At 41.1% G+C, this 13,511-nt stretch overlaps 1 protein-coding gene across 1 annotated transcript in view; it reads left to right on the forward strand.

The window, feature by feature from the left end:
• Positions 1 to 12,544, forward strand: part of LOC138064155 (one cut domain family member 2-like) — a 40,461-nt gene extending 27,917 nt beyond the window's left edge. Inside the window, exon 2 of the mRNA XM_068925483.1 lies at positions 839 to 12,544. Within this exon, the coding sequence (XP_068781584.1) occupies positions 839 to 1,125 (287 nt within the window). The 3' untranslated portion in view covers positions 1,126 to 12,544. The remainder of the gene's footprint in view (positions 1 to 838) is intronic.
• The last annotated feature ends 967 nt before the right edge of the window (positions 12,545 to 13,511 follow it).

Raw genomic sequence — 13,511 nt, forward strand, 5'->3', positions numbered from 1 at the left:
GTTCTATACGCATGAAACATCAATTTCCACTTGTATTTCCTCAGTGCATGCCTCTTTTATATGAATTACCCAGATGGTGTCGTTTGCATTATGGATTAGTGGCCCATACAGTTTCATTAAAACATAATAATCTGGAATCATTATTTGTTATGGCACATGAGAAGTATCTGCAAAGAATTAATCTTCTTGTTAGCTATTATGAAAAAAAAAGGCACGCCTTTTGCATTTGCTGTCCTAGACTGAAATCAGATAAAGTGAATTCTTAATCCTAATGTTAATGTGACAGAAGAACAAGATTTTTTCTCAGATGGGGGATTTATAAAAGGTGTGAAAAAAATCTCAAAATTCTGCACTTCCCAGAAACGGCAAGTGAGAGCGAGCGCTCTGTCTTGGGGTGGTGCCTTGAAGTGAGCGAGTGCGCAGAGGACGAGCGCTCCAAACGCCTGCCAATTCCACACCCGGATACCTGAAAATTCAGTGCCAATGCAAAATCATTAGTCGCGTCTGAAAGTCTGTGCCTTTTATATGGAAGTGCAAATACGTCATGTATAAAATTCTTCTTAGGGGGCTTCAGTGGGGTTCGTTCCCACCACGCTCGCTGCGGCCACCGTGGTTCAGCTGCAGCAGCCACGTGAGCGACTCGCGTTTTTAGGAGATGAACCGTAGCCAGTCGATCCCTGACAATGCTGCAGCACACAGGAAAGTGTAAAAGCTTAGGTCCGGTGTGCAGCTTTACCGGTGTTTTCAGTGTATGCCCTGCTGGGTTCGTCGGTAGCCGCGCACGTGCTGATTCGTTCTTTCTCTCTGTCTCCTTCTCCCGGCCACCCCTTCCCCCAAGCATGCAAACGCAAAGAGCAAGAACCGAACAAAGAAAGGAACAACTCCCAGAAGAAATCTCGCCTGGTTTTCACCGATCTCCAACGCAGAACACTTTTCGCCATCTTCAAGGAGAACAAGCGTCCGTCCAAAGAAATGCAGATCACCATCTCCCAGCAGCTGGGCTTGGAGCTCACCACCGTCAGCAACTTCTTCATGAACGCGCGGCGGCGCAGCCTGGAGAAGTGGCAGGACGATCTCAGCACGGGGGGCTCCTCCGCGGCCTCCAGCACTTGCACCAAAGCATGACCGGCGCGGGGCGGGCGGCTGGGCGCGCGCAGCCGAACCAAAGAGCCGCTACAGAGCGCGGATTCGCAGCGGGGCCCTTCACTGGTGACTTGAAAGCACAATTCTCCTGGAAACGAAGTCTAGCCTAGCTGTAAGCAGAGGACACTTTTTACGGCTTTTAGTCAGTTCTAGAAGGCGCAAGCTAAGAATTAACCTCTTTCTATATAATATTATGCTCAGGACAGGCTAAGTAGGTCTGAAGAGCAAACCGGTCATTCATGACACGAGTTTCTGCTGAGACCCGAGGACCCCCGCGGTCAGGGGAGCGCGGTGGAGCCGCGCCGGCGGGGAAGGCAGGGCGACGAGCCGTGGCTGGCCGCGTTCGCTTTCAGGCTGCTTAGCCTCGTCACACCGCGATATACCAAAGCTCACAGCCATAGCATGCCAACACGAGAACTGAGCACAAATTTTCACACACACACACACACACACACACACACACACACACACACACACAGGAATCCAAGAACCAGTTTTTAAAACTCAGGCATGGTTTTGTTAAGCGTTTTTAGGAAGAAAAATGATCAAATTTAAGTTTCTGTTTGGATTTTTTTTTTTAAGTTTGTTTAATTTAATCAGTGAATATAGCTTGATCTTGGATCAGAAAAATTCAGTTCACTTGAGCTCAAAGTATCAAGCACAAAGACAATAGCTATAGAAATAGGTACAGTCTGGACTCACTACAGAGGTTCTTTTAAGATGCATTCTAATTTACAAGGTTGTTAGTGAAAAAGTACGTGACTATACAAGTCTCAAGCACAGTTTGCAGTTTGTCACAAGTTCTGTGTTTGTACATAATGCAGATGCATACTCAGGAGGTCAATTTAACTGCTACAGTACATGGAGCAAACACAAGATTTTGAAAGATCTAGATTTTTTTTAGGTCATTAATATGTCCTTTTTAGTTACCAGGAATCCAGTTTCTCCTTTATAATGTCATTGTTACTGAAACATATTTAGCATTTGATGTATTTCTGTTCATTTTATCAAAATCTGTATTGGAGTTCTATGGTACCTTCAAGCAGGAAAAAAAAAAAGCAGAAACAAGCCCTTCAGATGTCATTGACCATTTTAGATGTGCTGCATATGATTTGAATATGCCATCTAAATCTAAATCACCTGAATCATTGTTAAGTTCTTTTTATCCAGCAGCTCATGCAACCTGCCAAGAACACAGCACACCAAAGAGACAGGACACTGCAAGCCAAAGATATTTATAGCTTGCCATTTTCTTTTCATCCTCATTAGCGTTGGTCGTTCTTTTAGAAGTCAGAAAGCCTCACAAACTCCACACAGCGTATAAATCTCTCATGGTCATTTGCTGTACGAGTGAGCAGAAAGTGAACGCTGAAAAGAAACCGTTAGAGAAGTTCTGAGTGGAGTAGCAGAGCTGTCGCAGCCACACCAACCGCAGTCACGGTAGTCTTCAGAAGCATACATCCTTCCCACCACTGAAATGGTCACGGTCACTTGATGTGCGTATGTACCAGTGAATGGCCCCTTTTGGAACACCCGTCCAGTGTTCAAAAGTAAGCCAAACGCTGTAACGATTCTTTAAAGACACTTGAGACTTTTTTTATGTACTACTTAATCGAAACCAAAGAAACTTTTCTGCACCTACTTCTTCTGCAACGAACTGTTCCATTTGAAAAATAAAAGAAAAAAATAAAAAGCAAGGAAGCACGTCAGGAAACAAACAAATGTCACACTGTGTTTTGACAGACATCCTGGACATTTTCGGAAGCAGATTTCAAAGAAAGGGTTGACAAGAACAAAAACAAAGTAAAGCCAGTATGATTGCTGCTTCATTTGACAACTCAGTAGTCTTAAAGTTGAAGATTGTCTTTAATTTGTGCCTATGCAGTTTTTTCAAAAGAACAAGGAACAGAGCAACCAAAACCTCAACAGCTACAATACCAAAGATGAGGATTCTCACAACTTTTATTTCAGTTCATTTTTCTCCTCTTGCACGACTAAAATGCATATAGCACCATTGATCTGTGTAAAGGTAATCAATTCTGTTTCTTTGAGCAACAGAAAGGGTGGGTTTTATTTATTTTTTTCCTGTTTCTACCCAACACGGGCTCTTTCAGAGTTCCATGGACTCCAGGTATAAGAGGTTGGGATACTGAACTACTCTGTCTTCTCTAGCCAGAAACGTGTACGAAAAATGTGTCAGTTGGATATTACTTGTTTTTTCAGATAGAGTCGGTCTCTTGTATGTTTAGAGCTTTAAACACCCATCCTTCCATATGCGAAAAAGGGTTTAACAGCCTACATCCTCTTCCTCTCCCTCGGGGATAAAACTTGCAATATATGTACTGATTTGTGTATCGTGGGTACTGGGCGCCATTAGAGTCTGGCTCATGAAGATCATGATCCTGATCTGCACTGAAACTGAGGTTTCAGTGATCCGCGTGGCAATTCGGTAATTCATTTTGACGTATTGTGTTGGTTGGTCAAAGTCATGATGATCCAAATCATGATATTCACACCTAGACCCAAAGTTGATCTTCAGAAGTGGAGCAGAGTTGTACTCAGTGTACCATTTTGCTCCATCTCTGCATTTAAATGAAGGCTTCTTTTTAGCTAATCTGCAAAATTATCACAGTCATTTTCCAGCTTTTACATTTAAAAAAACAAACAAAAATGAAAAAGCCTTTTCTGCTCAGGACAGTTAAGTTTGCTGAAAAGTAAATTCAACATCATCACAGCAGCTAAACTGACAGCACGTACCAGCCCTGGGAATCAAAACATCCTCAAACATAGCTTTCCCAGAGACATCATACATGATTCAAAAATGAACCAAAGAAGCTTCATGATCAGACGTGGGATAAAGTTGCAAAAAAAAGATTCAGGTCTTGGCTGATGCATGCCAGTGTCCCCAAGGGTTTGAGTTAAAAGTTAGGGCCCAACTGAGGTGTTTTGATCATATTTAAATTTTACCTTTGTTCACATTGAAGAGGGTCCATTCAAACCAATCTCTAAATCTGTATTTTGAATGTGGTATTGACCACATGAATAATTTCTCATCCGGAAAGTGTTTTACTGCATTTTCTCGCAGTATTATGTAATGCCTTTTTTCAGATTATTTGTCTCATATTCCATTCCATAATGCCTTTGCGGTCATGTAAAGGAGAGAAACACAACACCAGTGAAAACACAGAATATAATTTCTTACCTTTTATTACCTTACTGCAATTGTAAGGAAGAGAAGTGAATCTTGGACAGGAAAAGAATCTCAGACATTCTCTTAAGAAATGTGTTTGAAAGCAGGTGTCCATGCCAAAGTACATTTTCCATATGGGGGCACTCTAAAATTAAGCACATCCACAGATGGATAGATCCTGCTTCTTGCATACCACGTTCCCTAGAGGCAAAGTGTGCCATGTTCTTCTCATGAAGTTTTTCTTACTGTAATGCTGGGCAGTTAGGGGGAGTCTAGAGATTTTGGAGCAAAAGAAGAGTAAAGGGTGAATAAACTCTCACAAAGACAGGTCCTTTTCACATCCCAGGTCATGAAACCTAGCGAATTCTCCAGCATCTTAAGTTATATCCCCGTGTCACAGTCAGGCACCAGAAGAGGTACCTGGATCACCACGAAGCAGCGTTGCAGCTCCACGCACCTTGACATGGGAGAGCACCACGGTGCGGATGCAAACGAATGGCATCAGGCCAGTGACTGCCTCAGACCAAAAAGTCCGGTGGCAAAAGACCTAGCTCATTCTTAGGTTTTGTTCTCCTCATCTCAACAACAAAAAAAAGCGCAGTAAGTGCCCGATCCTGTTTGGAAAGCAGGCGCTAAAAACCCATGCCTGAGCCTCGTGTTTGGTGAGGGACCTCTGGCTGCCGCGCGTACCATGAGAGCAAGGAGCCAGGGATGAGCAGAAGACCTTTTTTTTAATGTTTTAATTTGGATTGACACCAATAGCTGTAGCTAGCAATGTCCAGGGTAAATATTGAATTGTAAAAAAAAAAAAAAAAAATGCATCTTCAATGAGATTTTTAATTTTCTCCAAATTTTGGAAGTTCTTGTTACCCAGTATAATGGCTTAAATTCTTGCCGTGATCTTTTGGATGTTGTTCTGCAATCTCACAGTGGAAACAATCTAATTATACTAACCGAATAGTACCGAGGATGAACGTTACTGCCCATAGCGCAGTATCTGCTTGGCAAAACGTGTGAGGTTTCTCTGTGCCGAGGATTGCAAATACAACAATGCCCGTGTTTCCTCCCTTATGCCTATGTGTCAAAAATCATTTTTATTTTGACATCTAAAAATATTGCTGCATTTTTTTATCCCTGCATCTTTCATGGCCGTGTGTTATGTCTTCCATTTCATTGTCAACTGTTGCAGGCTTTTATGTAGAAGCTAACTCCGAAAAGGAACGTCAACAGCATATACTGTGGGTGGATGTATTTGTATGAACGCGTATGAGCGGAATATATACGATATTCTGTTCATACTAAAAAAAACCTCAAATAGATATGTTTATATACCATATATTTGTGAATCTGTATAGCTGTGTAACGTAACTTGTTCTTTTTAATTTATTTATTCTGATATGAAAGACTAGTATGTACAGATAGTATCCCAGCATCTTCTCTACTGCGTACTTGGAGTTACTATCATGGGCACATCCAAGATGAATTCAACTTTCAAGAAACCTTGGATATTGTTTAATCATCTGTGAAGGAACAAAGAATGTGCTTGATTACTTCGGTTGAATAGCTTTATTCTGGATCTCTCTTAACGAAAGCTAAATCCAAAGACCTGAGAAGGACTAAACCAGCAAACTACACTCAAACCTGCTAGAGGGAATAGGGATCTCCTCTTCCAAAACAAGACACAGTAACGACATAGTGTTGGAAAGGGTGTGCTAGCTTTGGAAAAAAACAATGTTTTTCTTGCTTGTCACAATTCCTACATATTTTTGAGACATGGGGAAACTTTATACTTGGCCTCCTTTATATTTATTAAGGAGAATTTTTATTGTTTAAATTTTTTAAAAATGCAAAGCTTAAAATGGTTTTATTTTTTTCCGGACATTTGTGGGTTTTAACCCAATATATTATCTGTCAGTGATGTAATTTATTTAATTTAGTCTCAGAGTAGGTTCTGAAATCTCTATTCAGTCTAAATCCCGTGTAGTTTAATCTTATCTTTAAACTTCAATGGGAGTTTTGCCTGAATATGGACTACAGGATCAAGCTCAGATGTTAGATTTTTGTAACTATTTAATTTAATCCTTTCTGAGTTTGGGATTAATTTTGCTTATTTATCCATTTTAGTGTTGTAGTGCATCAGAGATGCCAAGCCTGTGTTAGTAAGTACACTTAAAAGTTAGCATTGCTTCATAAAGCAGCCAAGTTCTGTTACAGACAGAGGGAAAACAACAAGTTACATAAAGCAGGAGTCTAATTTTAATTTCTTCTTTTAATTGATTTTAATTGTTCAAACATCAAAATTTAAATTATTTAAATTAACCCCTTCCCATCTGATTAAAAAGTGGGACGTACCTTTATTAAGGCACATAAAGCCTTCATAATATAACTTATTTATTTAACTTATTCATCATCATCCCAGGATGTCCTTGTATAGTTTTTATTTTGTATTCAGAGTGACTTTTAAAGCACTACAGTTGATTTTCTGTCAGAACAACAGAGCGAATTTTGAGGACAAGCAATGAATATCCAACCTATAACTGTGCATTCAGAAACAATAGAAAAAAAAGACACTGAGATACTTTGCCTGAACTTTGTGGCTTCTTAAGACTTAAGCTGGGGGAAAAAGAATACATGACAAGCAAAAAGAAAGAAACCCTTAAACTAGCTGCTTCCAAGAATGAACTTCTGTGTGTGTAAAAAAAGAAAAAAGAAAAAAAAAAGGAAAAAAGAAAAAAAGAAAAAAACCTTTCTATTTCTAGTGAGAACCAAAGAGGCTACCTCACTGACTTTTTCCATTTGTAATTTTAATCGTGTTGATGATACCAAAGATACCAAAGATTTCTTTCTCTGTGCGGTCTGCATTTTGCTTGTGCTCTCTTATAGTTTTAACTTCTCTCTCCTACATACAGTAACGTACAGCTGCAGCCAGATACCCCAAAGAAATACTTACCGTGGAAGCTGCTAATTCCGATGAAGACATTTTCTGTGTTTACCTTTTGCCTTTCTGCCAGCCAAAAACATCTAAGACCAAGCAAAGCAAGTTTGGAGACACAGAACCAATTTACTCCTCTCCCTACTAGCCAAATTCAAGTTGTTGGGGCAGTTGCATTGACTTAGAGATGAAATCCAGATTTTGTTCATCAGCAGATTCCTTAGGTAAAGACATCTATGTTTTGACAAGTGCAGAAGTTGTACTTAAGTATTTATGGGTTTTGCATGTGCATCAATGGCAGAATTTAGGTCTGGAGCAATCTGATGCTTGAAAATAGTACAAGGAGGCTACCTGACTGCTTTAACCACTTGAAATGGCTGTAATTAGGTGAGATGAGTCCCACCTGAGGCTCTCAGGCATAAAGGGAGAAAAGACCAAGAGGAATGTTATCTCTGGCCAATGTGAGTGACCAACAACCCTGGTGAGGATCACTCACTTGTGACCGTGCCAGTCTCTTTACTCAAACAAAACCTGGTTTGCCCAGACTGTGTACGTACATGCCTTGGCTGAGACTTTGCAAGGAGCTGGATCTGCCTTGCATGACCCATCTCAAGGGCAGGCACCATCCAGTGCGGTCACTCTTGCTGCAAGCGCTTGGCAGAGAGGAGCTGCTCAAGCCATGTGCTTGCTCACAGATTACCTTCCCAAGGTAGAAAAAAATAAAACCTTAATAAAAGCTCCAGAAATTAAACTAGGAGGTTTTTCTGTCCTGGACAGGCGGGTTCAGCACCAGCCTTTCCAGTGGGCAGTGTATATGAGACCCAGGCATGTCTGAAACTACTTCACCACCTGTGACAGCACCATTAACACGTGGAACGGGCAGCTCACACAGGACGTTTTGAAACCTGGTCCCACTAACCAAGGCACAAAACAGAGGGAGGCAGGGGGAAAGGGGAAGCACAGGTCGTATCTCTTCCTAGATAGACCTTTTCTAGGCATCAGCAGCTGCGAAGGGGTGTGGGGGGAGGATGCTCGGCTTCAGGGTAGTAATACGACATCATTTTCCTTCGCGGCACAGCAAGGCCCTCTTCCCCTGGGCTCACCTGCAGCCATGGCCTGCTTGCACCGCCCCAGGGCTCCTTGGGTAGGATGGCCTTACATTTCGCTTGGTTCAAGCTGTTTTAGGAATTTGAGGTGCAGACAGGAAACACTCGGATGCTCACAGTGGTAGTGTCAAAGTCAGCAGCGTGGAGATGTTTCGTTTGGTTGCCGTCCCATTTCCCTATAACACGCCTGGCCGTCGCATGAGGGACAACAGACTCCAAGTTAAACTTGGGTTCCTCTGGCGACGGTGGTTTTGCACCAGAACTAACACCCAGAGGAGACACTGAGCTGCTGAGGAACAGTGCAGGCACTGTAGAAAGCAAAGGCTGCTTTCTCCTGCTTACCTTCTTGTTGTTGCTTACAATTACAGTTTTTATATGAAAATCAATTAATTATTTTTCTCAAGTTAGCAATGAAACAAAGATACATTAAGCTCCATTAGTATCATGTTCCTGAGTGATTACTTAAAAGTTGGTTGCTTCTCTTTGGGAAGTAAATGGAGCCCTTTGTTTCTTTTATCCTTTTTATGCAATTGAACCAAGTGATTTGATGAGCCAAACCCACTCTTCGCCACTGCTCGCCGTTTCCTTTACTCTCTGTACCCCTTCAGCTTCAGACGCCGAGTCAAACTCAGCATTTGATTAGGAGCCCTCACAGTCCTTCTGCAATTAGGAGAACCTATTCCTCTGTAAAAACAAGAACAGGGTACGCATGGATTGGTAGACAGGTTAAAAACACCAACTCGGTCAGATTTCGGGTATGCCATTTTGGCCAGGCTTAAAAGCCGGCTTATAAAATATCTGGCCCCCAATGCTATTCCCACTGAAATACACGGAAACCTGCCATTGACTGCAGTTGGGCATAGATACAAAACCCTAATTTTGTGACGAGGATTAAGGCAAGTGACCCCCCTCATCCTAACGCCGAATCTGCTGCGTTAGTGGGATATTGCTTAAGTGGAGAGGTCAGAGGGACCACATCCCATCGAGCGCTCAGGGCCGTAAGCCTATGCAGCAGTCTAGTGCATACAGGGTAGAGGCGTTTGAACTTTTCCCTAACAAGCCCTCATGAGCAATACGTTCTGGATTTATACAGACAAATTATAATTACCAACAGCTCAATGCAAAAGCTCCACTTCAATTAAATGTTGCCTTTTATTTTTTAATTCATTTTTTTAAAAAGTCTATATTGGAAAAGATAGAGACTTGACAAGTGTGCTTTTTATAACTATAAATATATATTCCTTCAATAGAAAGCTATAATAATTCTCAGGATGCCTTTTAGGCGTGGAGGAGACGATCTGTCCCTCGCGTTGAGTGACACCTTCCATGCCATGCCCCTCCGTTACCCCCTCACACAGCGACGAACGGCCGCAGGTTGGACACAGAAAATGCTCAGAATTGGCAGGATCCTCTACAGCAGTCGCTTTTCTTACCAGACTCATGCTTCACTTGCAAAGTGTGACATAACCACGGGACGAGTGCCTTGCTTGAACCAAAGCAACGATTTTGCCAGTCTAGACCTCTCTGTGCTTTTTTTTTATTCTTCCTGTGAATACCTCAGCTTCAACTGGGCCGCCGTAACGTACCTGGTGGGCTTATTGTACTGTGGTGCTTTGCAATGCAACCCTGCAGAGAACAAGGTTTGTAATAATACCAAAGGTCCTTTTCCTACTTCCTCCTCCTCCTCCTCCTCCTCCTCCTCCTCCTCTCGTCCGCATCCTCCTCTCCTTTCCTCTCCTCTCCTCTCCTTTCTCCTCTCCTCTCCTCTCCTCTCTCTTTTCTATTTCTTCATGGTTCCAAAGCTTTAATATAAAACTGGGCATGTTGGCAACGCAGACCGTGCAATCCCTTACCGAATTTTCTCAGATATACCTCATAGATAATAGTTGTTTAGAGTAATGTTATTATAGCGTATGTAATAAATTATTCACTGTTTCTTTTTGGTAACTGTGATTTAAAAAAAAAAAAAAAGCTTTATACGTTTTAGGTTGTGCTTTTGTAATAGACAAAAAAGGTGCGCTTAAAAATGTACGTCAGTCTTTCTTCCCGTTGGATTTTTTTTGTTTGTTTATTATGGATTGGGGAAAAGTTGCAGAATGAGCCCAAAGTTTACAGTTTCATATTTTGCTGAAGAAACAATCTGTGTTAATTTGCTCTGTTGAAAAAAAAAAAAGAAAAAAAAGATTATTTTCTACATTTGTGCTACTTGGTCTGAACAGCTAATTGTTCTGTGTTACAGTGTAGTATTATAATTAGCAACTGCCAATCAGTGCTATCATTTTTATGCATGAGGCAAAAAACTTAGCAGTGTGATGCATCGTGGTTCTTAATGGCAACTTCTTCTTTTAAATTTGAAAATAGATCTTTTTGTTTAATGTATTTATTTATGCATGGGAACCTTTTATCTGTTAGCAATTGTGGAACAGTTGTGTATACATTTGAACTGTGAAAACATGCACAGTTTTGCCTCACACAATTAAATACTGATAAATACTGATATTTAGATCTATTCTGATCTGTATTTTAAATGCAGCTGAGTCAAATTGTATTCCAGTTAAATTTAATTTTTATCTAAGGAAAAGTTTGACCAACTGGCAGTTTTCCTAGCCAATTTAATTTATAGTAGGTCACTTGAAAATACATGTCTTACTCAAAACTGAGCCAACTGTGCATTTTTTCCAAAGAAAAGGAGTTACTTTGGCTTTATGGCAGCAACCTCAAACATAACATGTAATAAGAGATGTAATAACGGAGCTTCATATGAATTCCATGCCTCTTTGTGGATCATGCTCAGATTAATCATTTTGCGCTTGGTTTCGCCTTGTATTTTGCGACAAGGTCAGCACTCAGCGTGAACCAAAAGACTTCAGTATTAGCAGATCTATTACAGCCACGTTGCCTGTCGCGACGGACCAGACTGTCGCCGCGTCAGTCTCAGCGGCGCGGCCACGGTCCCCTTGCCTCCGTCTTGCCTATGCAACTGATTCGGTTTCCCTCCCTCTACCCCGAAGCGCGTATGGCCGTCCCAGTTAACTCTACTGGAAGGGAATAAGAGCGCTGTCCCTTTCAGTCTATGTAAGACACCACCATCGCTTGTCACCCTTCACTCTCGGCTAATATTTAGTGAAATGTTTTATACCCCATTGGAGTTGTCCCTCATGACATAAACTAGTTTCACTTTCAAGAATCTCCCAAATTGGATTGTACCACTATTGGACTGGCAAATTTATTGTCTTTTATATCTGAGTCCAGCTTCCAACGCTTAACATAACCCTAATTCATGGATCACCCTTAAGCATAAAGCCAAATCAACTACTAAACACACTTTACTTTGCATAGGAGAGTGCAACTTAGGGAACAGGAAGTACACGAGTCGCAGTCTTCTAACAAGACATCTGAAGTTAACGTTGGTAGAGTGTTTATATTGTCTGTCATTAAGGATATATTAGAGATGTGCTTTCATTAGTGCAAAGGAACATATTTTTATTTGGCCTTATAAAGTAGATTGTGATAATGAAAGCTTTGTAATATAGTCTGTTTATTTTTTTTTCTTATTTATCTGCCAAAGACAGTAATGGATACAAGAATTTTAAATAGGTTCTTTTGTAAGACAGTTAATGATTGTAATAGTGTTTAATCTTCCAAAAAGCTTTATATGTTCTTCCGCAATAAGCAGAATCAATATTTGTTTCAGTAAACTCAACTCATGCTAACAGATCCAAAATCTAGTCATACAAAACGCAGTTGTTGTAATGTCTACACATTAAGTTCACATGCATTTCTCAATCCAAAGGAAACAAGGGGTGTGTGAGACAATGACAATGTTCACTACTGTTTTCAGCAGTAGATGGTCCAGCTTACTAAAATTTGCCAAGGTACTTGTATTATGAAATTTAAGGTATATTTTATTATGCCATTTTATGTCATTTTTTAACTTTGTGGAAGGTGATATGTTGAACTGAGTGTAAGCTGAGTTTTTCAGACAAATAAAGTAGCTAAAGAGTGAATGTTATTTTATCATTAAAGGGTTTTTACTCAATGATTTGTGCCAATAGATGTTCTTTATCTTAATGACAAGTATTGCATTGTTTTCAAATTTTTATTTATAGCTATTGATGTAAAAACCACACACACATATTATTTGCCAAAGTTCAATAAAGGAGGAAAACAACATTTTTTGCTTCTTTGTGCAATGAAAAGTTCCTATTTTTTTCAGGTGCCTTGATAGTGGCTAGCTCCTCACCCCCAGTCTGATGCTGCACCACTGAAGTAAACGGGAGCTTTGCTATTAAGGACCTCAAGACAAAAATCAGTCTGTTAACTACTACATTTTACAGCAGCCTATAAAGCAGAGTAGAGCACAGTCAGACTAATGCAGGACCCCATCCTGAAAATGCTACATCGCACGTAGGATCGGGACAGGTATGAGCAAAAGTACTTGAAAAACAAATCTGACACATTCCTCTTTGAACACAGCTCATGTAGCTAATGCCAGATATGGAATATAAGGGAACAGGGAAAAGTCAGAGCATAAAGAAAAGCGTCTCAATTTTCTGCAGAGTATGTCTCCAGATGGTCTTTTTTGCAACTCTTCTCTCCCAGGCCTTGTCTCGTAAAGACTTTGCATCTCTTTGTCCTGTGTTGTACAATGCATGTGCATTGACCTCAGTGCAACTACTCAGGCATCTTTGCAGGACAAAGATTTGGGGTTTAGGCATATGAGTATTGATGGTGTTTTGTAAAGAAAAGAGTAAGAGAATTAATTATACATGCTAATTTAAAATGAAACAAAACACCTGACTCATGTTCGGTAACTCAACAGCTCTTGAGAACAGGGAGATGGAATGACTTTGCTGTAGAGACAGGAAAGAAGAGCAGAAGATGGGACAGAGCACTCGGCCCCGTGGGTCGTTCCCATCGCCCTGGGAAGGGCCCGGCACTGCCGAGGGCAGCGAGTGACAGCCCCAAGCCAGCAGCATCGTTGCAGAAGGGCAGTGGCGGGACACGACCGGTCTTTGGGTCCGCTGGGCTGCCGCCCAGCCCAGCCCACCTGTTGGATCTGCGCATCCCACGGCTTGCTCCGAGTTTTTGAATCTCGCTGTTAGTTTCAGAGGAGGGAGTTGGTTTTGATTTTTGCAGG

The sequence above is a fragment of the Struthio camelus genome, chromosome W (genome assembly GCF_040807025.1).
Source record: "Struthio camelus isolate bStrCam1 chromosome W, bStrCam1.hap1, whole genome shotgun sequence".
In the NCBI taxonomy this organism is placed as follows: domain Eukaryota; kingdom Metazoa; phylum Chordata; class Aves; order Struthioniformes; family Struthionidae; genus Struthio; species Struthio camelus.